At 38.4% G+C, this 24921-nt stretch overlaps 1 protein-coding gene across 16 annotated transcripts; it reads left to right on the top strand.

Annotated features, from left to right (window-relative positions):
* Positions 1-7428: 7428 nt before the first annotated feature.
* On the top strand, positions 7429-18796 carry LOC122055853 (protein DETOXIFICATION 48-like). 16 transcript variants are annotated; one of them, XM_042617502.1, is made up of 12 exons: positions 7429-7631; positions 7718-8001; positions 8700-8784; positions 8887-9155; positions 9224-9293; positions 9374-9407; positions 10253-10386; positions 12346-12531; positions 14197-15000; positions 15089-15154; positions 16197-16783; positions 16857-18796. In XM_042617502.1, exons 11-12 carry the CDS (start codon positions 16697-16699, stop codon positions 18399-18401), a joined length of 1632 nt encoding a protein of 543 aa, XP_042473436.1. In that variant the 5' UTR covers positions 7429-7631; positions 7718-8001; positions 8700-8784; positions 8887-9155; positions 9224-9293; positions 9374-9407; positions 10253-10386; positions 12346-12531; positions 14197-15000; positions 15089-15154; positions 16197-16696; the 3' UTR covers positions 18402-18796. The 16 variants fall into 16 exon arrangements, with proteins under 16 accessions (XP_042473436.1, XP_042473445.1, XP_042473446.1 ...); XM_042617511.1 differs by lacking the exon at positions 9224-9293; XM_042617512.1 differs by lacking the exons at positions 9224-9293; positions 9374-9407.
* Positions 18797-24921: the final 6125 nt, after the last annotated feature.

The raw sequence follows: 24921 nt of genomic DNA, 5'->3' as shown, positions 1-24921 counted from the left end.
TAGATTGAATGTTTGAATATCTTGTGGATCTTGTATGGATTACTTCTCATTCGATTTTCTGAGGGATCTTCGTGATAGGAACATGCTCGTGTAAGGACGTTTGAGGGGAAATCTTGAGAGGGAAATTAGGTATTTCAAGAGGGTAGGATAGATTGAATACGTTAATCTTTATATCTAATGGGGTTGAAAAGTAGTGATTTCTATGTTGATTTTCCGAGGGACGCACATGATAGGCAAGCCCGTGTAAGGACAACATAGGGTTTACTCCTAATTGATCACATCTAGATATATTTCAGTCCTAGGCCAGTTGCCTATTGCAAGAGGGGACCGGCAACCTTCTACAAATAATGGACAATTGAGGAATACGATTTGGTAGATCCTACATTGAATTACATTACAAAGAAACCAAAACTCCTAGAACATAACTTTATCATTGTCCTTATTCTTGTTTCTTATTCTTTTATTTCTTCGTCTTTGTCAATCCATTGATTTGTTGTCTAGCTAATTCGCGTTGAGATATTCTTAGTGCTTATTCCAGTCCCTGTGGATACGATAATCTTTTATATTACTTATGACATTTTTGTACACTTGCGGAGGTCAACAGAGGTCAAGTCAAAGATACTAGGGAAGGAATTCCTAAAAGTACTTTTGGCAAGACCAATGTGACTAAGACTTCTAAGAAGTCTAATAAAGTCACGAAGAAGGTCACAAGGGAGGTCATCCCTAAAGTTGATCTAGTAAAGGTGACTAAGGCTCCAAAAAGGTCAAACAAAGTCACAAAAAAGGTTACAAGGGAAGTTATTCGTAGAAGTGACCTAGTAGAAGTGACCAAGGCTTCTAATAAGCCTAGAAAGGTCCTTAGGAAAGTATCTAGGGAAGTCATCCCTAGTGAGTACCTAGAGCATCCAAGGAGCACCAATAGGTTTTGGGTTCCTACGAACATATTCTCTACACCCTAGATGGGTTTAGAGAGTGTCAACTCAAATTGGAAGGGTAGTTAACCCAACCTTGTTAAAGTTGACACTTGAGAGCATTTTCAAGGTTATTGTTAACCTTTGAAAATGAAAAGGATTATGGGGTTACTCTTTGAAAGAGTAATATATGTGCCAAAATTTGAAGAGTTGAACTTAATCTAAATTGGCACACTTAAGAAAAGTATAAGAAAAATCAAGTTAGAATTTTGATACTTTCTTAAGGAATTAAGAGAAAACCCATGCTTTAATCAAATGTGATTAAGCCTTGAAGAGCAAAAAGGTGCCAAGTTTTGAGGATTTGAAATTAGGTTAACATTGACACACTTAAAGGAAAATCATAAGAGATACTAAGTTGAGATTTTGGTGTTCTCTTAATAAGCTAAGGGACAATTTAAACCTTAATAAAATTAATTACTCCTTGGAAGAGTAAGTTGTGCCAAACTTTGAGGAATCACACTTAATGTAAGTTGGTACACTTGGAAAAAGGATACGAAATGGCTAGTTGAGATCTTAGTATGTTCTTAAGGAACTAAGAGCAAATCTAAATCTTAAGTCTCAACGTTTAATCCTTAAAAGGAGTAATTTATGTCAAACAAAAATTTGAGGATTGAATTCTTAATATCAATTGGCACAAATAAAAAAGGGTAAAAGAAATGTCAAGTTGGGTTTTGGCATTTCTTCAAGAAATGGGCAATTTAGGATTAAATTTTAAGGTTTAGCATAGGATTAAGGATGCTTAGATAGTCTATCTAGGTATATTTTATTTATGCTAAAATGCTATGTTTGATTGCCTATCATATGTTATGACATCATGCGTTGCACTCATTTTTATTATGAAAAACACAAAAATACCATGTCATGTCGTACATACATCATGTAGCTATAGCATGCTTTTCTTTTGAAAATTGCTTATTTTGATGTATGTCATTAATCATCATGCAGTATGTCAATTTCCTTGTAATTAAGGACAAAAGACATTTATTATGAATGGTAAATATCCCAACAAGTGGGACTATACCAAATGACATCCTAGGTGGATAATCATAAATTTCATAATGCCTAGATAGATATGCATGATCCCCTAGTTTAGGGCAAAACCAAAGTATACATCTCACAAAGGACCATAAGGTGATGTGTATGTGTTTTAATACACATTAGATGCAAGTGAGATGTTAGGATGGTGAACAAAACTCAAGATGTTGATTTAGTGCATCTTGTTGAGTTTTAAATTCATCAAAACACATAGTTATGTGTTTTCCAATCATTGGGAAAGCTAATGTACAAGTCATGTGCAGTGAGCCCAAAGAACATGGTTGAATATTGGTTTTGAAAATTACTTTAAAATGTTTTTGGAAAACTTTGGTGAAGACAATCTTTTGACAGTAATCATCATTGGAAAGTTAGACACAAACTAGGAGAAAACATTGAAATTTTCAAGAGTTTTCAAATTTGTATCAATCTTTGAAAATAGGAAGTATTTTCATAGAAAACTATTTTCCTTGATAAAGTATACCCTAAATAATGTCTACATGAGTTTTCCTGATTTTTAGATTTTTGTAAAATTTTTGGGGAGTTTCTGAATTTCACTGAAATTGGATTTTAGAGAAATCAGAAACTCAATCGATCAGCTAATCGATTGGATTGGGTTCAATCGATCAGCTGATCGATTGGATTGGGTTCAATCGATTAGCCGATCGATTGGATTGGGTTCAATTGATCAGACGATCGATTGGGAAGCCAATTCCCGCGAACAGAAGGGTAATGAATCGATCAGCCAATCGATTGACCTAGTCTGGATCGATCAGTCGATCGATTCAGAGGGAATTTCTGCGAGCAGTAGCTTGCGGAATCGATCAATGGATCGATTGAAGTGATTTTAATCGATTGAGTCACAACTTCAATCGATTGGGAAGTCTGATTTTGGCCTGAAAAGCCTGATTTCAGCATTTCAAGTCACTTCGAGTCCCGTTGACCACTCCAAATCCCTTGGAATATATTTGTATACATTTAGGGGAAGTTTTTCATGATGAAAACAAGTATGGATTGGTTAAGAGAAACCAAAGTGCAGTTTAGGATAAGGTTTAGTTTCAATTCTGAATTTTGAAACCTTAAAACTTCAAGTTTTGGTTTTCACGGGTCATTAACCATTTCAAACCATTTCAAACATAAAAATCTTTTCAAAGACCTTGGAAGGGGGTTAACCTTTCGTGATGAATTAATACTCAGGGTTGAGTATTGGGGAGTAATGAAAGATTGGTTATCTTCATTGCTAGAATGATAAATGCTCTCGGATGAGCATTGTGAAGTAGATTACTGCTCAAGGGGGAGCATTGGGTTAATGAAGGGGATCAGACCTTCATTGGTAAAGTGAAAAATGCTCTTGGATGAGTAGTGAGAAGATTACTGCTCAAGGGGGAGCATTGAATACAATGAATGGAAGTTTCATTGGGAAGTTGATGCATGCTCTATGATGAGCATTGTGAAGTGAAGTAGAGTTCAAGAGGGAGCTTTGGCGGCAATGAAGACTATGAGATCCTCATTGTGGGGTTGTTAACAACATATGAGGTTGTAAACAATGAAGAGTTATCTCTTATGGAGAAGAGTTTATTTTCTGGTTTTGATGTGTGACAAAGGGGGAGAATTAAAAGTTAAGTTAGGCCTTCATCTCAAACAGGGGCAGTTTACCCTCTAGGAAAGGGAGAGAATGAAGGAAACCTTTATTCATTCTTTATCATAGAGGTAAGGCTATAGGATTTAGCCTTGGAGTAAAGAAGAGGTTAAGGCTATGAGATTTAGCCTTGGTGTAAAGAAGAAGTTAAGGCTATGAGATTTAGCCTTGGTATAAAGAAGAGGTTAAGACTATGGGATTTAACCTAACTTAGAGTTATTATCAAACATCAAAAAGGGGGAGATTGTTGGGCCAATTTCCTTTGGTCAAGTTTGACCAGTTTGACTAAGCTTGAGTTGAGTCAAGCTTGAGTCAGGATTTGAGTTTTGATGTTTGACAATATAAGGAAATTGATAATATAAGGAGATTGTTGGAGCAATCGTCTGGTTATGGAGATGGTCAAAAGGTTGACCAGGTTGATAAGAAGACAAGTCAAGTAGGTTAGGGATGACAGGAGACTTGACTGGGTAAGTCCTAACTGGAGGTTAGGCGTCTGGAAGTCCTAACTGGAAGTTAGGTAGTGGTAAAGTCCTAGTGAGGAGCTAGGCAGGAGAAAGTCCTGGTGAGGAGCCAGGCAATTGGAAAGTCCAAGTGTGATCTTGGCAAAGGAGAAAGTCCTGGTGAGGAGTCAGGCAATTGGAAAGTCCAAGTATGATCTTAGCAAAGGTTGTAAATCCAAGCATGTGGTCTTGGCAAGGTAAGTCCTAGTGTGACTTGGCAAGGAGAACTCGACAACTAGGATGAGGCCGAAGGAAGCTCTTGAAGGCAAGGCGTGAAGGATGGGGAGATATCCGAGGGATGCAAGGCTGATGGAGGAGGTTAGAAGGCTAGTTCAAGGTTGGTCGGGTGTGGCCAAATGCTAGGCATGGAGACTCAACAGGTCACGGTTGACCAGGAGTTGGGTTGGAGATTTTGGACTTGAGTTTGAGTCAAGTTCAGGCTGGTCAATCGATCAGGCGATCGATTAAACCAGGGTCCAATCGATCAGTGGATCGATTGGAGTGTGCTGTGAAGGAAGGAATGACCCAATCGATTGGTCGATCAATTGGGACCATAATTCTCAAGCACAGAGGCCTTCCCAATTGATCGGGCGATCGATTAGGAGCTACCGATCGATCAGCCGATCGATTGGGCAGGGGAGTTCTCGCGCGATCGCGAGAACACATAAAGCTTCTGAATCGATCCACCGATCGATTCAGATGTTCCCAATCGATTGGTCGATCGATTGGGATTCGACCGTTGGGCAGGATGCAGGTTATGGACGACTGCGATGGAGCGGTACTGATGTGGTAATCGATTGGGGATGGATTGGATCGATTGGGAGCACTATTTAAAGCCTTAACGAAGTGTTTTCTCTGTAGATCTTTACTATTTCTTCCTGCGATTTTTTACGAACTTCACCAGTGATTTCCTCCGAGTTTCTTGCTAGTTCTTAAGGGTTCTTGGAGTGCATCTCTAAGATTCAAGAGGCAACAACAACACACAGCAAGTAAGCAAGAAGAGTGTGTTTTCACTTGTATTTTTGTATTTCTCTTCTTGTGTGAGTTGTATTTGTGTGTTTGGGTTTGTACGAGACTTCTCCACCTCCGGTTGCGACCGAGAAGGAGTATTTCTTAGTGGAGGAGTGAATCGGTGTGTGGATCCTTGGATTAGTCACCTATTCTTGAGGTGGATACCAAGTAAATCCTACTTGTTAGCATTATATAGTTTATCTTCGAGTTGTATTCTGCTGCAAACCATCAAGACGAAGCAAACGACGCAAGCGCGCGACGAACCGCTATTCACCCCCCCCCCCCCTCTAGCGGGCACAAAGGTCCCAACACATTTGTCTGGGGATGGTAGGGTGTCGCTACTTTATGGCTAACTCTGTATTTCTTTAACAGATTTTTCAAACTGCCTTTCAATGAAGTGTGATCTCCCATGCCATATGAGTATATCCCGACCGACCTATAAAGTCGGTCGTCTTTATGCCTATTCTCACATTAAGTTGCTTAGTTATGTTATGTTTATGTTCACTCTGGAAATCCATCTGATAACTTGTGTGTGTTGGATATCCGTCCGAGCAATAATATGAAGTTAAGTGCCTTAAGCCTGGTCGGCCTTTTTCTTGGCCGAGCATATAATAACCTAGAGGTAAAAATACACCTGGAATTTTAGCCGGATATGTAAAGGAAACTATCTTACCTTTGTTCATATAAGGGGCGAGCATAGAACCCTATACACCCGCCCGGTTCTATTATCAACCGGATACATAAGCATATTGTTGTGCCGAAACCAATAGGGACAACTAGTAATATGCTAGACCAGGCATATATAGAGAGAGGCTTGCATAGAGTAAGGAGTTTGACCTTTTCCTCACATGGTCTTGTGACTAACCGAGTATGAGGTGGGTTAGACATTCCAGCTAATCTATCCTTAGCTATTGAACGATCGAACGTGTTATCTTCTCAGTTCAAGAGTAAAGTATTAAACTTCTTAGGTTCGACCGGCTTGAGAGTCGGTCCGTCTAACTCCTTAGGTTTGATTGGCTTGAGGGCCGGTCGGTCTTATCCCGGGCAGTTTGTAATCCAATCAAGCTGGACCCAAGAACCTTATTGTTGGGCCACACTACCCAAGCCAGGTAGGGAACATTTTCTTCCATTGACTTTAACCGTCACGTCACCTTGACTATGACTGTCACGTTATCTTCTAGATCCACTCATTACAATCCGAAGAATAACTTTACTTCTTCTGGTTTTCTAACACCACTACAACTTAACTTTTGCTGTTAAACTTATTTTTGTGATTTTTTTCATGGCTAAGAGATTTAGTGGCTCCTAATTTTTTTTTCTATTTTAGATTTCTTTTGTATAAGAGCATCCACACCCCACTTCTATTATAACACCACTACCTAATCAAAAAATATGAGGTCCACTATCACATACTCATTATAACAACATATCTCTTTCACTCACATTTTTTTTAACATTAACACTCATTATTTATGGATCCCACAGTCTACTCAATAATCTTAAAATTATATCATATTAAATATATATATTTTAAATATATTTTAAAACATTAAAATTAAAATTATTATTTTTAATAATAATCTTACTTCTAACAAATACACTCATGTTTTATTATTTACCCATTTTATTCAATTTTTAATTTTAAAATTTATAATTTTTTGAATAATTAAAATTTAAAAAAAACACACAATACACTCATGGACTGACTCACCCCATGTCATCTTGAGTGTGTTCAAGTGAAGGGGTGTACAATGATTTTAATGCCAAGGGTGTATTATAACATCCTATTAATAGGAGAAATATGGATGCTCTAAATCGAATAAAATTTATTTTCTTGGGAATTAAAAGATATAAGTCAAATTCTTATCAATAACCCTTATTTTCTTAAGCCATTTTTGGACCGTTTTATCGAGGAGATCTTCTCAGATCCTTTCCTCTATGTTTATTTGAAACTAAGGAACGTAGCTAAACAATTTTAAAAGGAAAGAGGAATATAATCTCTATACATATAATTCTTTTTATTTATAAAATTACATCATATATGAAAAAAAAAAATTAACAGATGTACTATTTTTAACTATAAAATTATATCATATATTTAAAAAATAACACATCTATTCTTTTTTAATTTAAAAATGACACTGTATATATCTACCTTCTTTTAATCAAGACAAACAAACTTGCAGAGGCATTTCTTTTCCTTCCATTCTCTACCCTGCCTTTATTTCATCCTTCCATTCATCCATCGTCTGAAGTAAACAGAGCATTAGTCATTCCTACACAGATTGCAGTTGCACCAAGAAGGAATCTCGCGGCTGCTGGTCCCAGAGCGGCAGAGGGCCTCGTCAGTGGCAGAGACGGTTGAAGCGGACGGCAGAGATGGTTTGGTAGCGCTTCCGCCGTCCAAGGTCCTGCGGCGGGTGTTGCTGCGGGAGGCATCGGTGGCGTGCGGCGTGCGGCGTGAGGCGTGCAGTTGGGGTGAGCGCTCCAGCTCTCGCTTCTCACTCCGTTCGCGAAGGAGATTGGGATCTCCATCAGTTATTCAGTCTGATTTGTCTCTGCAGGTCGCTCTCCGGCCTTCTGGCTCAGCCCTTCGTCGGTCAGGTGAGCGATCGTCGCGCTAGCTCGCTCGGCCACCGCCGGCCCTTCGTCATCGGCTGATCCATCTCCATCGGTCTTTATGTCATCTTGATCGGCTACTTCTACGACATTGGCCGCATTCTCTGCAACTCCTACGGTAGGGAGACACGGTACAGGGCGATTGCGGTTTGCTTAGTAGGGTTCTGGCTGTTTGGTGCGGGGAACAACACCACACATGGTCCGTGAAGATCCCTTGCTGATCTTACAGGTTCGTCCGTGCTCATCTGCTCCCCCCTTGTCCTCCTTTAATTTACTAGTTTACTGCAAAGTTGTTTCTTCCATTTCCCGTGTCCTTTGAAATTGATATGATGTTCATATGCTCTTCAATGGTCCAAGCCGTGCCTAAGCTAGGACAAGCAATACTATTCGAGCAACTTATGTGATTTCAGTTGGTGGTTATTTTTCACAAGCAGTTCTACATTGGAAGTAGAGAAGTAGTTCTTTAATTCGATGAGAACAGTAGTTCTGGTTCTGGTGGGCACCAGAAAAAAAACCCCTTTGATCTGTCAGGTTATGCAGTGTAATAAGACAAGTAACCCTTGCTAAATTTGTTGGATGATCACTTCGCTACAACTTATTTTTTTACCGAGGAAATACTTTTAGCCGTTACTTCTATATTCTCAACACTCGCACTAACCAAATGTAATGCTGAAATTTAACCGACTAAGATATATTCTTTTCATATCATTGAGAGACATAATTCAATCCCAAGTTTCTTGTTTGTTCTGTATTGAAATCAATTGGATCATTTACTTCAAAAATGTATATTACTTAGATTTAGAAAATATTTAATTCGTACCTGTATATATTTAGTGTTTTACTTATCCTTGTCAATGTTGTAGTTCTTATGATCTTGACACGTATTAATGTGTTATAAGCCAAGGAAATTTCTTTGTCTTTTGCTAGCCGAGTTATAACTTCCACTGGAGATTCACAAGTGTGACAGATAATTGACATGAAGCTTTTTGTGGGGCTTAATTGGTGCTTGTAGGTACCTTAAGCTGCCTGTTTGGATGTTTCTCATTGTCACTGCACTTACTTGCATAGGATGGTTTCCTTTCACCCTTTTTTTGATACTGATTGGATGGGACAGGAGATCTACAACAGAGATCCAAATGAAAGGAAAATATCTCAAGCTGGAGTGAGAGTGGGACAACTGGTCTCATGTTAAATTCTATTGTTCCTGGCTTTATTTCAATGGTTTTGGAATTACTCTGTCGGAAGTTCTGTGAGGCTTGACTTGGGGAGTTGCCAACACCATTATGTTCTTTTGTTTTATTGGAATGTTCATATTATCTTCTCTTGGGAAAAATGTGGATTACCCGCTAAATGGACTTCCTCCAAATCAGAGCACCTTTGGCAGTAAGACAATTTTATAATTGTTCTTATAGTTTGTTGGGACATCTTGGTAACTTGCTTAGTTTATACAGGTTAAGTACACTATTTCTTGTGCAATGATTTCTGCACTCATAGAGCCTTTAGGGCTTGGACTTGGTCAGGGTGGGAGGCTGATCACTTCTGTTTGTGTTTTTTTGTTTTTTATGTGATTGTTGAAGTTTTAACATCTCTCACAATGGCAGGGGCATTTTGAATTTGGCAATTGTGATACTGCAGGTAGATTTTTTTCTTTCATTTTTTGTATGTTCATATGAGTGATTAACTTACGATCAATTTTGCATAGGCTGAGACCAACTAGCAAAAGGTTGGCATTGAGTGAACTTGAAGCAATTTATAGCGAGTTGAATATGCTCTCATCCTTTTTTTGTTTTGAACTCTTGGGGAAAAAAGATACAATAGTCATATGACTATGACAGGTGAAGGAAATGAATAGGAAAATAGAAAAATGATATGATTACCCAAGTCTTAGTGTATATTAATATGGTATGTGGTTCATCATGGTTGCCTTGCGGTTTATGAGTATGATTGGAAGTGCTTTTACTGTCATATTGGAGTTGGTTACAGGGAACCAGTAGGATGAAATAGGCTCTGCTTCATCATGGGTTTCAAAATTCTGTTGTGAATTTTTGATCTGACATCACAGTTCTAATATTGGTATTTGGTCATGAACACTTGACCAAGAAATATTTAATTACAAAGCTGCATCTGCCTAAAACCTAAAGGGTGTTTATAGCAAAGTATTGAGAATGGTAGAGTAATAGCAGGTTTATCTTTAGTGAGCATTAAACAGGAATAAACAATAATACCTCTTTTTTTTGGTTGAGTATAGCACCTTGCTAGAACTATTTGACAAGTGTTTGCTGGAAATTGTTCGATTATCTGTTAGCCTTTTCATTTTCATCATTTTTAACCTGCTAGTTATGTGAAAGGTTGTGATAATGATGGATTATAACGAGTACAAGAATATTATATCAGAATTGCTCTTGTTCCATCCTTTTCTTTTGATTGTTTATCTTTCTTGTCAAAAAAATTCCAATCTGGTGCCACATGGTCTTTGTCAGAACCGGAATATATTTGCATTAGAGGCCTTTTAATGCCAGCGCTTCAAACATCTGCACTTGACTTTTTATGAAGAACTAACTATTATTGATTACAAGGATTGGGTCGATGAGACATTCTATGAGATGGTGGAAAGGTATGTTGATTAAGATATTAAAATCAATTTCTTGTTTTATGCTTGGAAGATCAATTATGAATCTAAATCAATAAATAAGATGGTCAAGCAACATAGAAGAAAGAAGAATTTGTGCATTCTTTTTTGTTGATTATAGGTTTCTAAACAATAACTAGGGTGCTTTAATCAATTTGATATATGATAATACAATGTTAAGGCTTTTAAGTGTATAAACAATGATTTTTTTTATAATTGTAAGTTTACGTTGTCTCTATGTTATTTGTTGCAATAGTACTAAAACCATCAGTTATTTAAAAAATTTTGCTTTGTATTTGTTGTTTGCTTTGCTCTGATTGGACGATCACTTATTTAGATTGAACATGATATTTAAATCATGGAGATTGTTTAGAAACTTTTTCATTTTTTTAAAACTTTGTAGTATAATAAAATTATGACTCAATATATGTAGTGAAGTCTGACAAATAATGGAAAAGAAGGAAATATAAAGGAGTAGGTAGATCGGATGGACAGGATGAGTTTTATATTTTGATATATTTTATACTGATAAGGAGATAGATAAAGATATGGTAGCATTGATAGGTTGAGTGATTAAATCAAGATGAATTCAAATCTATCGTGCTATAGCTTCTCTCTTAGGCTAATATTGTAGTAAGAGCAGTTATGTTTTACATATCATAACACTGAATAATTAAAAAATAATACATTAAAAAAATTCAGACAAAATAAAATTATGAAAATACATTTTGTATTTCACTCAATTTAGTTTATCTCCCATACATGAAAAGAAAATAGAAATAAATGTTAAGATGGTACAGATTTGCTCATCACCAATAAATTCATTTCCAGACAAGTTGAATCAATTAAAATTGAAGATGTGAGGTTTAGAGTATGACCTATTTAATATAATATAAAAACACTATGATCATACATAGAGCTTAATGGCAAGATAAGATCCATAAAGTTCCCAAATAGTTGAGATTCACACCTTGATGCCGTATTACTGTATGGATGGTTACTGAATATAGGACATAGCCCTAACCTCTGATGTCGTTTCAAACAATAACTGATTTTAGTCCCTTTTTTTTCATGTACATAAAATTTCAAGGTTGTTCTACTAGTGATTAAACATCAAGCCACTTATTAATTTTGCCTACATGGTAACATGGACATATACGTGGCATTTTTTTACAGTCACTAGTTAATGTAGAATGCCACATCAGCTACATTTATAGTAAGAATGCATTTTTTTGAGTAATTGAGAATGAAGGGGAAGCGTTAGAGGATCAAAAGAGGCAGCAGGAGGCAGCAGCTGTGGGCATGGAATCCCACATCAGCTGGAGATATAGTAAGAATAAGTTTCCGAGTAATGCAGAAGGGGAGGTGATGATTTAGAAGAGAAAACAAGGGAAAAGGAAGGCTGTCGAACGTGTTTTAATATATCTTGTTGATATGGCATGTCAGATCTGGTTGTTATCATTGAGAAAATGTTAGGTAGAAAGTCTACATCGGCGAAGTCCACAATTGAAACAAGATAAAAAGTTTATTTATAAAATTTAAAAAAAAAAATCTTTGTTGACACTTGAAACTATCTCAAATATTTAGCCTATATATTATATTTAACCTTTGGTCAAATAAGCCTTGCAATCTTTAGAGCATAAGTTTGTAAGCACAATGTGTGCACAGCCTCATGGCAATGAGTTCATTTTCATCAATTGCAGGCTCCATTCAAACAATAAAGATGATATCTAGTAATGTACAACTAACCCGATATTAAGTTGATTATAACTAAAACTATCACGACAATGTAGTATGCAAAACTAGTACCATGTGATGCCTGCCCCATTTATCACTTATCATTATCAAATTTATTTTAATAAGAAAGTTTCTGAATGAAAAGACAAAAAGTACCTTGACTGTTTTTCCCCCCTATCTTATCATCTTTTGATTTGTTGCTGGTAGAAAGTGCCTATCAGACGCTTGTATCTGTTGGAAGTGGGCCTTTGAATCAGTTATTTGGCTGTGGCAATTCACTAGCCTTTGCTGTAGGATCACTTGCAGCTTTTGTGAGTGAACTTGTGGCAATTGTTGGCCTAGCTCCTCAATTCATTACTAACGGATCTACCACTATTCTACAAAGGGGTCAAAGTAAGTATTTTTAAATTTTATTAAGTCCACCTAAATTGCTGAATGATAGCTTTTGTTCACTAAACCAATGTATGTTCTGTTTCTGTTTCTTCCTTATTGGAAATCCACTCTTAATTTTCTAGTTAACTCTTTCTAAATCCCAAAAGTTGCAATGGCAAATTGTTCCAAAGTTGAGTGTCAGAGTGTGAAAGAATATAATATTTAATCATTGATTGATGGATGGATTTCAAATTTTATTTTAACTTGTTTCAAAGATTGACCTAAATTCTACCAATGGCCTGAACTCAGCCAAAAGGATTAAGTGGTATATGGTGAGTTACATTTGGGTTTAAATACCGATAGCAGTGTTTGGTTTTAACCCAATGGAAGGTACAACAAATATATAATGTCTGGTTGCCTTGTATTTTAATTTTAGAAATGTGGATACTTTGTTCTTATTGTTACTGGTGGAAAAAAATATCATGTGAGCAATGGTATAACATGTTTTATGGCTGAACATAATATACTAAGAAAGTATAAACAACCAAGGTTCAAAATCGGTCTTTGACTGGAGTGAGACTATTTTGGTACCGTGTTGATGTTCCTATATATGGTGTGCTAGTGGCGAATTGGAGGAAGGAGGAAGAAAATGAAAAAAAAAAATAGAATTATTAAATTTAAATTTTGTTTTTCAATGGTACAGTTTTGATATTATCTTATATAGAAACAACAACAACAATCAAACTTTATCCCACTAAGTGAGATATTATCTTATATAGAATCAAGTTAAAAAAATAACAATATTATTTTAATTCACCTTAATCTGCTTCATAAATGCAAGAGGTGTCAAACCTCAAACGTTGATATAAAAATAATAATGATTTGACACAACTAACACATGAACTATTGTCAGTGTCGAGTAATATCAAGTTTTGGGGACTTAATTTTAAACCATGTACACAATTTATGGATCTCTTTGGTCCTATGCAGGAAATAGAGAGTGATATAACAAGTTAATTAGATCAGCATTATAACAATCGCATGCACTTAGTACATACTAAGATGAATAAATTCTTGCTGATCACTTAACCATAAGCATACTTTTGGGGGTATTTATAATTGAGAGTCTTTTTAACAGTTAAGATAGACATACAGTAAGTGGTCGTAGATATGAATAAATATATGCCTTTGATTGGCCATATTAGGTTTAAAGTGCTATTGAAGTTCTTGCATTAGCATCCTTGCATGTGTTCCATCATGAAGATTTTGCCTGTATTTGTCTTAATATGCTGGTTTTTGTTGGCAAAGATCACCTTTAAGATATAGTCCCTTCTATTTCTGCCGCGTGGACTGTCACAAACCCAATTATGGGAGGCAATCTTTGTTTTCAGTCATTTTACAAAGTTTACAAATACTTGAATTCTGACGCCAAACAAAATAATAGTTCTCAAACTTATAATATAGGAGGATCAACACTAAAGTATTGACCAGGTTCTCCACTGCATAAGTCCTGCAAAAATATCTGCGACCTTTGCATTTGAAAAGTCAAATAGCCATCACTGCTTTGTTGTATGCTCCATTGAGTAAATGTTTTATCAAGTAAAATTCAAGTTAGTGTTTCATTTGATCAAATCTTTTTCATTCTTCGTTTTTGATGATTGATAAAAGAATGGTGATTTGCTACAGCATTTCAACACGTGATTGGCGTTTCTAAGATTTGTCGCTCTTGGTTTAATCGTCTCAATTACATTGAGATGGCATGGAATAATTGGGGATTCTGCTCTGGAATTTATTATTTATCATCGCGCCTACAGAAGTTTTATGGGTAATGGGGCAAATGCAACGACTCCAGCCCAGTCGTTGGTGACCACTATTCCTTGCTACCATTGAGCACTGTAGAGGAAGAGAATTGTCAAAATAAAGCCTCATTACATTCTTTATGGTATTGCCTACATTATTAATGTGATAAAGCCTCGAAATATACTTGTAAATTTGTCTCAAATTGCATTCCTTGTATAAATTTCCACTATATTAAATTCTGCTTCTCTTTGTCCTCATCCTGCTTCTCATTTATATGTTACTTGAATATTTTCTTTTTTGTGCAGCACAACAGTTTAAGTTTTGGCGAGTTGCTCAAGAATTTGTAATTCATTAAATAGCTAAAATTTACTTGGTTTTACTTTGTGTCATGTCTTTGTTGGATTGGGACTGATCTGTTTTCTCATCTTTATTGTCGATGGAGTTGGATGAGACATGACGGCTATTCTGTACTGAGCCATATTAGGTCAGTCCCACATCTACCATGAAGCCTGTACTGATGACATTTCCTGTTGACCTTTCCATCCAGGTCTGTAGCCACATCTAATAAACGTGACAGCGAAGCCCAGCAGTGCCAACCTTAAGCTATGGAATTGGAAGAAGGATGAAGACAAAGGCAGTCAAATTTGCATACCGTAATCCACATGTAGGGTGTGTTTTGTTCCTCCACAGGTAGTGTGTTTTGTTCCTCTTGCAGGTCCTCCTCTGCTGCTTTTATACTGTCTCCTCACAGAGTTCCCAGCCTCCTTTTCTGTTGCAGGCCTGCAGACTGCAGTTGAGCAGTGGATGGAGGAGGGGGAATGATGAGATAAGATATGTCGTCTTGGTATGCAGCTTTTTACCAAAACATACTTTGATAATTGCAAATGACAAATAGCATTTTTTTTTATTTTTTAATGAAAAAGTGCCCTAGATTTTATTTTCATGATATCGATTTGTTATTTCTTGTCAACAAGGTAGATTATAAATTATCTTGGGTCATATATACAGTGCAAAAAAAAAAAATTGATGCAAACAAGTTTGATATATTCAACTTGATGCTTCAAGCTCGGTGATACAATTCTGTGATATGGTGGGATTTAGAGGAAAATTTTTAATAATATTTTCAAAGGCTCATAGTAGGTCATGTCTTTAGGTGTATTTAAGTTTAGAATTGTGCAAATCTCAAGTTGATTTTTTGATAAGCTTGTTTTTTGCGTTCCATTTGGCTATAAATTCATTTTTTAAATTAATTTATTTATCTTAGGGCAAACAAGAAATTGTTGTTTTTTGTTTTGCTAAAAAAAGGCTAATGAGTCATTATGCAGTAATTTTTTTTTAATTATCAACTACGTGTTTAGGTAAAATGCTCCTTATGATTATTTGTGGGGGCTGCTGAGACATTGCTGCTCTGTCCCGGCCCTTCCACTGACACTCAATATTTAATGGTAAGGGAAAGGATCCCACTCAAATTATTGGGGCGTCCATGTCCTCTTCTGTTTCCCATCTTCCAACTGCTTCCTTCCCATTGTACACCATTCACCATTACTCCTTCCCACCTCTCCTTTATACCCAACTCAACTTGCACCAAGTTGTTCCCTCAAGTGTGGCTCCTCTCGACTCCGATTCTGACTGATACTCTTATCGGACGGTCGAAAAGACAACCTTCACTTGGAAAGTAGCCCCCCCGGTTCGCCTCTCTCTCTCTCTCTCTCTCTCCCCAAAATTACCATTACATCTGCCAAGGTACCTAGATCTCACCCTTCTTCCCTACTATTCCCTTTGTTCCCACTTCCCAGTGTGCGTTTTTGTATGTGTAGCTATAACTTTATCTTTACAATTGTCTGCTTTTAATTAAATAAAAGGCCACTTTCTCTCTTTTGCCTCAGAATTGGATGGATGGTGCACGCGGAAAAGTAAAACTTTCGAAGAGTTGGAAAGCATCAGGTGCGCTGCTGGTTTCCAAACACAACTCGCAGTTGGAACTTGGAATTGATCGCCAGTACGACGACACGATGGGATTGAGCGTGTCAGGAGCCGTGAGTGTGGAAAAAGCAGCAGTCCGCGGAGAGGAGAAGCTTTGACCAGCTACCGTCGGCATCCGTCGACAGGTTTTTGACATAAGGGTTTAACCGGTTAAGCCGGTATCGGGTCGACGTAGAGGGGAGTTCGTGGGCCATATCGGCGGTGATGATCGACCGACGCGTGTGCGTGGCTCTCAGAGCCTTCCTCCACTGCTCCTATTTAAAAGCCCCCCTCGCTGCTGCTCCCTCCCTCCCTCCCTCCATTGCCATTTCGAAGAAGCAGCCAACGGCTATTGCATTCCTTTCTTCTCAGCCATTACCGCCGCCGCCGCCGCCGCCGTCGACGACCTCCATCGAGCTCTGAGATGTGCAATCTTACTTCTACTTCATATCCCAAGTCTAACCTTTTGGCAAGCCATGACGATCTTCACCGCCATCCCACGCTCTCCGAGGTGCGTAATGGATAAGCACACATTACATGCACGTTGGAAATTGTTGACCGATTTGCTGTTGCTGTTTAAATAGTTGGCGGAGGAGATGCGGGCGATCGGGAAGATCTCGGTGCCGGCGGCGGTCACCGGCCTGATGCTCTATTCGCGCGCAATGATCTCGATGCTTTTCCTTGGGTATCTCGGCGAGCTGGAGCTCGCCGCCGGATCGCTGGCGATCGGGTTTGCTAATATCACTGGTTATTCTGTGCTGTCGGGACTGGCGATGGGGATGGAGCCCATCTGCGCTCAGGCCTTCGGCGCCGATCGGCGGCGGCTCCTTGGTCTCACCCTCCAGCGCGCCACCCTGCTTCTCCTCTGTGCCTCCCTCCCCATCGTCTTCCTCTGGCTCAACGCCCGCGCTATCCTACTGCGGTGCGGGCAGGACGAGGAGATCGCCACGGCGGCGCAGGTGTTCGTCGCCGCCGCCTCGCCGGATCTCCTCTTCCTCTCATTTCTCCACCCGCTCCGCGTCTTTCTCCGTGCGCAGAACATCACCCTCCCGATCACCTACTGCTCCTCCTTCTGCGTCGCGCTCCACTGCCCCCTGACGTACCTCCTAGCCGTCCGCCTCCGTCTCGGCATCGCCGGAGTGGCGGCCGCCATGGTGTTGACCAACCTCAACTTCCTTGTTTGCCTTCTCCTCTTCCTCCTCTATTCAGGCGCCTGCCGCGACACGTGGCCCGGCAGCGGGAGCATCCTCTCAGGCGAGTGCCTCCGCGGGTGGCCGGCTCTGCTCCGCCTGGCAGCACCGTCCTGCGTCTCTGTCTGCCTCGAGTGGTGGTGGTACGAGCTGATGATCCTCCTCAGCGGTCTGCTCGCGCATCCTCGCGCCGCCGTCGCCTCCATGGGCATCCTCATCCAGACCACCTCCCTCGTCTACGTCTTCCCCTCCGCGCTCAGCTTCGGCGTCTCCACCCGCGTCGGCAACGTCCTGGGCGCCAACCGCCCCACCAAGGCCCGCGCCGCCGCCGCCGCCGCCCTTGCTGCCGCCCTCGCCCTCGGCCTCGCCGCCACCGCCTTCACCGCCTCCATGCGCCACCAGTGGGGCCGCCTCTTCACCCGTGACGCCGAAATCCTCCACCTCACCTCCCTCGCGCTCCCCATCGCCGGCCTCTGCGAGCTCGGCAACTGCCCGCAGACCGCCGGTTGCGGCGTCCTCCGCGGCAGCGCGCGGCCGGCCACCGGCGCCAACATCAACCTCGGCTCCTTCTACTTCGTCGGTATGCCCGTCGCCATCCTCCTCAGCTTCGTCGGAAAGATGGGCCTGCCGGGGCTGTGGCTGGGTCTCCTGGCGGCGCAGGCCGCGTGCGCCACCCTCATGGCCTGCGCCGTCGCCAGAACAGATTGGGCGGCGGAGGCAGAGCGCGCCAGAGAATTAACCAACTCTTCTTCTTCTCCAACCCTTCCTATTACTAATTCCAATGGCACAATTCCAATCACCACAATAGCTACTGCTCTGTCTCCCAACCACATGGAAGCCGAGAAGAAGAAAAAGACCACCACAACACTAGAAGACATTCTATCCATCATTAACGCTGATGCTCCAGAAACAGCCCCCCTCATTCTCCCTGTGGATTAAATTCTTCTCCATTTTTTTTTTCGGGTTTTGTAATCACGATATGTTTTGCTATTGTATCTAATCTCTGCTATTTTTTTTCTTGCCTTTCTTTTTTTAATGGATCGAGGAAAATGTAATTAGCGGTAATGAAGTAACGGGGAAGAACAGAGACAGCTACTCCATAAAAGCTACCACTTTAGAAGCTGTTCACTTATTGGAAAGCAGATGCATCACTTCTAGCATTCATTGCCTTTGTACTTTGGTTTTTAATATTTCATCCAATTAACCAGTCCCCAGCACCTGTTTGTTTGTTTGTTTCCTTTGAGAATTCTTGCTTAGGAACAATCAAAGCTAAAGATTTGCCTGAAATCTATATATAATTCTGATAATTGTTGGTTGGGTTTTTGTGTTTGGCATGATCACTTGTGTATTGTATCGGATTGTTGCCTCAAATCTCTACCAATTTTTGCTTTTAACATTCTCTTGGGACAGCCAATCACTTTGGTTCCTAATTCTACTCTCTTTTCCTTCTTTGAAAGTGCTCTCGTGTTGTGTGGTTAGTACTTATTGGAGAACACTTCTTTCTTACTTGAAAGAAAAAAAGGAAAAAAAAAAAAACTGCATTGTTTGATCTCCACAAACTTTAGCCTATTGCACGATATCTGATGTTTACTATCGAATCGATCCTCTACGAGTGAATCAAAGTATATGTTGCTATTGAATCACTTAAGCGAACGGAAATACATTGTTGCGGTTAGACAAACATACTCATGCCTATCTATTTCAACAGTGAACCATGATAATTCTATCATGTGCAACAACAATGAAAAAAAGGCCAATTTGATAGGGGTTGATTAACAAACAAAAAAAAGGTGTTTTCTTGCTTTCCTTCTGCCCCTCCAAAATTGAAGGAGCAACATCCTTCCATTATTACTTAGATTTACTTTTGCTTTTGAGATGACAAACCCATCAATTCTCTGCAAAAGAAATTTATTAGCCTTTTAAAATACTTCCTAATGTCGCACTTCATTGATCAACCTGTTTTTTTTTTAATAAAAAGATCGATAGCATTAGACATTTTTTGATAGTAGATAAGCGTATGATGCAACTTGAATTGAAATGTAATTGACAAAAATACAAAATAAAAGTGACATGACAGATGATTTTGAATGTATAAACAAGAAAATCTTAACTTGTCTACAACATAAATTAAATTACATTCAATAATTATAATAATATATAGTTTTAAATTAACCTAAATTATATTGTTATCTTTATTTTTATTCCATATTTTGCTTAACATTTCTTTTGAGTCAATTTATATTAAATTGATGCTAGACACCCACCTAACTCCACTTATAATTACATAATTTGTTTGACTCATAAATCTTTCTTCATCTTACAAAATTATTTTCAACGCAAAAACAAAATTTGAAATTATTAAATAGCTACTAAACAGCGAACCAAATCACTAAAAAAATATTAGTAATAAAGTTAATTGCTTATTAGGATTGGAATTGAATGTTTTCTTGTCACGCTCATTCTCAGGTCTCGGATTCATGAAAAATGATAAAGAGGTTTCACATAGGGCTTTTCAAACTATTAGATGATTTGTTTTATATGATATTAGTAAACTATCCACACAAGTAAACACTAAGTGAATTCAATAGAGGTAGATGTATTTCACTATCATAAGATCACATTCTCATCATATTTCTTTTTCACAATAAATTTATTAATTTTTGGATAGAAGTTTGACCTCCTAAAATAACTAACTAACTAAATAAGCATGTAAACTCGTATGACAATAAATATGTTGAAAGAGATTACTTTAGGTACCTTTATTCACAATCGCGTTAGCTTCCAAGGATATGATGGCATTGCCATTTCCATCAAAGTTGACCTCCAAAGTATCAAAATAAAAATGGAAATAAAATATTTACAAAAATAAAAATAGTAATAAAAGTAAAGTGAACTAATTAAATATACTTATCAACATCATCAGTCCCTTTTCCCTAACTAGAACTCCTCCACCAAACAATATATATTGGAACTTGTAGTGCTTTTTACACTCACCTCTTGATTTAATAGTGTTTTTCACCTAATAGCTAGCCCTACTCACCTACTCATTTTCCTCATTCCTTTTCTTTTCTTTCAAGAAAAAAAAAGTTTTTTTTTAGTGAAAACAAAAAGCCACTAGATTCTATGTTTTTTTTTAACTTATCTACTTATAATATATTCCTTTCATATTCCATTTCTTCATAAAACAATACTCTCGCGTTTACAAAGGAGGATTAGTGCTAATCATACGTATTGATGTGATAAAAGATGATTTATTTACCCTTAGTATCTCGTCAATTCGTCTCTAAACTAATACGGAGGAAGTAAATCATAGATGACTATTAGCCATTAATACAGGTGGCAAGGCATGGGGAGAGATATGATCGAACACATCGAATTTTGATCCCAAGACCTCATATGACAATTCCCTATGTCTTATACCATCGCACCACTCCGAGAGATCTAATCATACATATTGATGGTTTGTGAGTTAGGGGGCAATTTATATTATTTCTTTCAATATTAGTTAAAGAAGAGAAGACTAAATCAAAATTAATATTTTTTCATAAGATAATAAAAAAATGAATTATAAAAATACATGACGGTCAAAATTTAAAGGGGGCCAAAAGACACTTTTAGCTATCTTTGCATTCCTCTTGCTAAAACGATCTTAAGTCGTGAAAGGTCGTTTATTTATTAGCTAAGTGTGATATTATTAAACTAATTAATTTTAAATAAAATTATTATTATTTTAATATAAATAATATATCTTTTAGTGGTTGAAGGATATGTCCTCCCTGTTGTTGCTCACATTCAGATCGAAGACATTCTTGTTCAAACATAAACAACTCACGTTTTTCTCAAAGAAAAAAAACTTTTCAACCAAAATTTCAAAAAAAAAAAGAAAAGGGTAGGAAAGCAAGAACAAATTAAAGGTGGCCATTGAAGAGACCAAAAGCCAAACCCTACTTCAGGGCAGTGACACATGTTTTCTTTCTGTTTTTTTTTTTTTTCGACTTGGAATTCTCCTTTATGTCACTCTTTTAATTCTACATGTAAAGTTAGGGTTTGAAAAGCTTGAGTGACAACCTCAACTATGCATATTTTTTCATATTGCTTTTCTCTTCAACCAGTTGAATCTATAATGTAGCGACTGAATCATGAAAGGGAAAGGATGGCTCAATGGATCGAATGAGAGTACCTTTCATTATATGAATACTATGTTGGAAATCTAAATCAAATTGTATGTTTAGAAGTATAAATCAAATTATATTATTGAAACTCAAAATTAAATTGCTTTGGTATTTATTAAGTCAAGTTTGATTGAATTATGTAGTAACGTTCTAGCTATGAGGATAACTTTTTGTAATTTTTTCAATGGTTGAGATCATTTAACTATTTTTTTTATGAGTACGAATTAGTATCTGGTACTCTTCAAACTCTACAAATAGAAAGCTTATTTCATTATTTCCACACTCATCTTCTCTACTCTAAATCTCAATTCCACAATCTCTATATATTTTCGACTCCAATTTCAAATTTTGACTACAATGGAAGGAGGTCAAGGATGAGGAAGTTCAACATCTTGATCTCGAAGGGGCAAATAAATAGTAAACACGAATAAGCGCAACATTCAATCCACTGATGAGAAAACCGAGCAACTTTCAACAACCAAAACAAAAGAAAATACCAATGTAATTATTTCTAAGGTTCGGAAAGTTCCTTCTTTAAAATCTTCTATTTTTACTAAGCATTTTTATAAAGTCACTTTTTCCTCAGGAGAATTGCATACAAAATGTAAGCACTGCAATGCTTCCTAACAATTTTAAGTCAGTGGCAACTATAGATCATTGAAATGACGCATAGAAGTAAAGCACCCAACAGAATATGGAATTAACCATTTTAAAGCACAATTATCTAGATTTTTCACTAGTAGAAATACTGATTTTGGTTTATTTTTATATTCTGATAATAAGTTAAGAGAATTATTAGGTATATCTATTTTCTTAGAACATCTTTCATTTAGTTTTAGATCTAAATGTACTTTTGAATATTTTTTTAAATAATCTCTAAATTTATTTGTTGGTGCAGGGAGCACTAGACGATCGAATCTGTGTTTTGATAATTGTAAAGGGGTTCAAAGTTAAGTTATCTTGTGATCTAACAAGTTGAATAAAGTGTGCATGAAAGTCCTAAGTGATCTTAGGCAAAGGACAGTTCTAGCTGTGGTTAGGCAACAAAGTCCTAGGTCGAGGGACTAAGCGAAGTCTTAGCAGGTCGAAGACGTTAGGCGAAATCCTAGGATCGCGGATTCTAGGTGGAAGTCCTGGGGGTTGCGGACACCAGATGGAAGACTGGATGGGTCGGGGATCGAACGTCCAATGGAAAAGTCCTAAAGTCTCAGATGCTGAGCAGAAGTCTAGACGGTCTGGAGTACCAATCTAGCAAAATGTAATTTCTCCTAAGAGGAGTAAGTGAGGACGTGTTCCTAAAGAGGGAACAGTACGCGTCGGTCTGACCTAAAGTTTCAGCGAAACTCAAAGTCAGGACCGGTCAGTCCGAAGGTTGTCAAAACGTATCATTCTTTACATATTATTTGCTTGGACTAACCTTATTTTGCAGGAAATTAAAAAAAGTTCACGAAACTGGTGGTCTGGGCGCCCGGACTGCCTTCATCGAGCAGCAGCTCGGACAAGCCTTGCTCAGCTAGGCACCCTCACGATCCGGGAACTCGGAGTTGCTCCAGGCGCCCGGATTGCCAAAGTTCATCTGTTCGCCGAGCTAGAGCGCATTGATTGGACGGGACTACGTCATAGTTCGGGCGCCCGGAGGGGGTCCAAGCTCCCGGAGGTGGATAACTTTTCCTGGATCGAGGTTTGATGAGAGCACACCACGTCAAAACGGTCCAAGCACCCGAGAGGGGATCCAGGAGCCCGAAACAGGCTATAAAAGAAGCCTTCGACCAATGGCTTAATAACAACTTCCCAAACAACTTCTTCTTCTGCGTGCTACTTAGAAAACACCTCTTTGACGCTCGAAAGCTGCTCCGACGATGACTGCACTAAAGATTTGATTGTTCAAGTCGTTGGTATTATTTACGTTTCAAATTGCATGTACTTAAATCTTATTGTATTTGTAAACTTTGCGATTGATTAGTGATTGCCCATCGAAATCAGCCAACGAATGTGAGCCTTGGAGTAAGAGTCATCACAGGCTCCGAACTAAGTAAAACTTGGTATGTTTACGATTGGTTGTCTTCTTCTTTATTGCGTTGTCTATCTTTCGAAAGTTTTAAAATGAGCGCTATTTAACCCCCTCTAACGCGCATCGATCCTACAATTGGAACCAAAGCGAGGTCGCTCTGAATTGGTGAACCAGCAATCGAGTAAGGGTTCCTTTATTTTTTTTAAAAAAAATTAGTAAAATACTCTTATTTTATTTTTCTCCAGCACTACTAATCCAAGACCAAATCTTAGGATATTTGTCAATTTTTTTTATATGTGCAAGATTTTTCTAAATGACCTACTAAGAAGGCTACAGCACTGCTCATCCACCTCTCTTCTCTAGCGAGGATTTCGGCTACTGGAAGAGTCGAATGGAGTACTACCTCAAAACGTATGTGGAAATGTGGATAATTATCCAGACGGGATTCACATATCCCACCGAAGATGGACTACTCGTCCCCTGCAAAAAATGGGATGCACGAACCTATAAGAAGATCAAAGCTGATGCAAAGGCAACCCAGACCCTCCAGTGTGGCTTAACTAAAGAAGAATTGAACTAGGTCAACCCCTTCACAACACCAAAGAACTATGAGAAAACCTAATCGAGCTGCACGAGGGCACCTCTGACACTAACGTAAGCAAACGAGACTTAATTTTGAATAAGCTATGCAATATTAAAATTAAATGCAAGATGGTGAGTCGGTGAGTCAACTCCATGCTCGGATCTAAGACCTGCTCAATGGTCTCCATGCAATTAGTCAGAAGGTAGAAAATTGTGATATTATAAGGTATGCCCTCAATGCTTTTCCAAGGAACACTTTGTGGGCATCTATGGTGGATCCTTGCAAAGTTTCTAAGGATCTCTCTCAAATTAGGTTAGATGAATTATTTTCAGAATTTAAATTGCACGAATATACTAACACACTTCCAGCCAAAAAAGATATTGCATTGGTTGCAGGTATAAGCAAGACAAAGGAGACTAAGAAAAAGTACCCGATCGAACCCGAGTCTGAAGATGAATCTGACTCAGAACAAGATGATGAAATTACTGTTGAACTAGTGAACCTAGTCCAGAAGCTATACAAGAAGAAGAAGAAGGAATTCATCAAAAGAGAGATCAAGAAGGTGATCCAGTCAAAGACGACGCAACCAGGTCCAAAAGCCAAGTCTGAAGTCATTTGCTATGGCTGCAACAAAAAGGGTTATATCAAGGCAAACTGTCCAAACCAGAAGGAAACAAAGAAGCAACGGAAAAA

Source organism: Zingiber officinale, chromosome 3B, assembly GCF_018446385.1.
Source record: "Zingiber officinale cultivar Zhangliang chromosome 3B, Zo_v1.1, whole genome shotgun sequence".
NCBI lineage: Eukaryota > Viridiplantae > Streptophyta > Magnoliopsida > Zingiberales > Zingiberaceae > Zingiber > Zingiber officinale.
Note: the sequence above shows the minus strand (reverse complement) of the source record. Positions and strands in the feature narration are given on the sequence as shown.

Bases quoted from the DNA above. Each gene is read 5' to 3' on its own strand.
- LOC122055853 (XM_042617515.1), top strand. From the start codon at position 16,697: ATGTGCAATCTTACTTCTACTTCATATCCCAAGTCTAACCTTTTGGCA. The intron at 16,784-16,856 runs GTGCGTAATGGA...CTGTTTAAATAG, and splicing joins GCCATCCCACGCTCTCCGAG to TTGGCGGAGGAGATGCGGGC.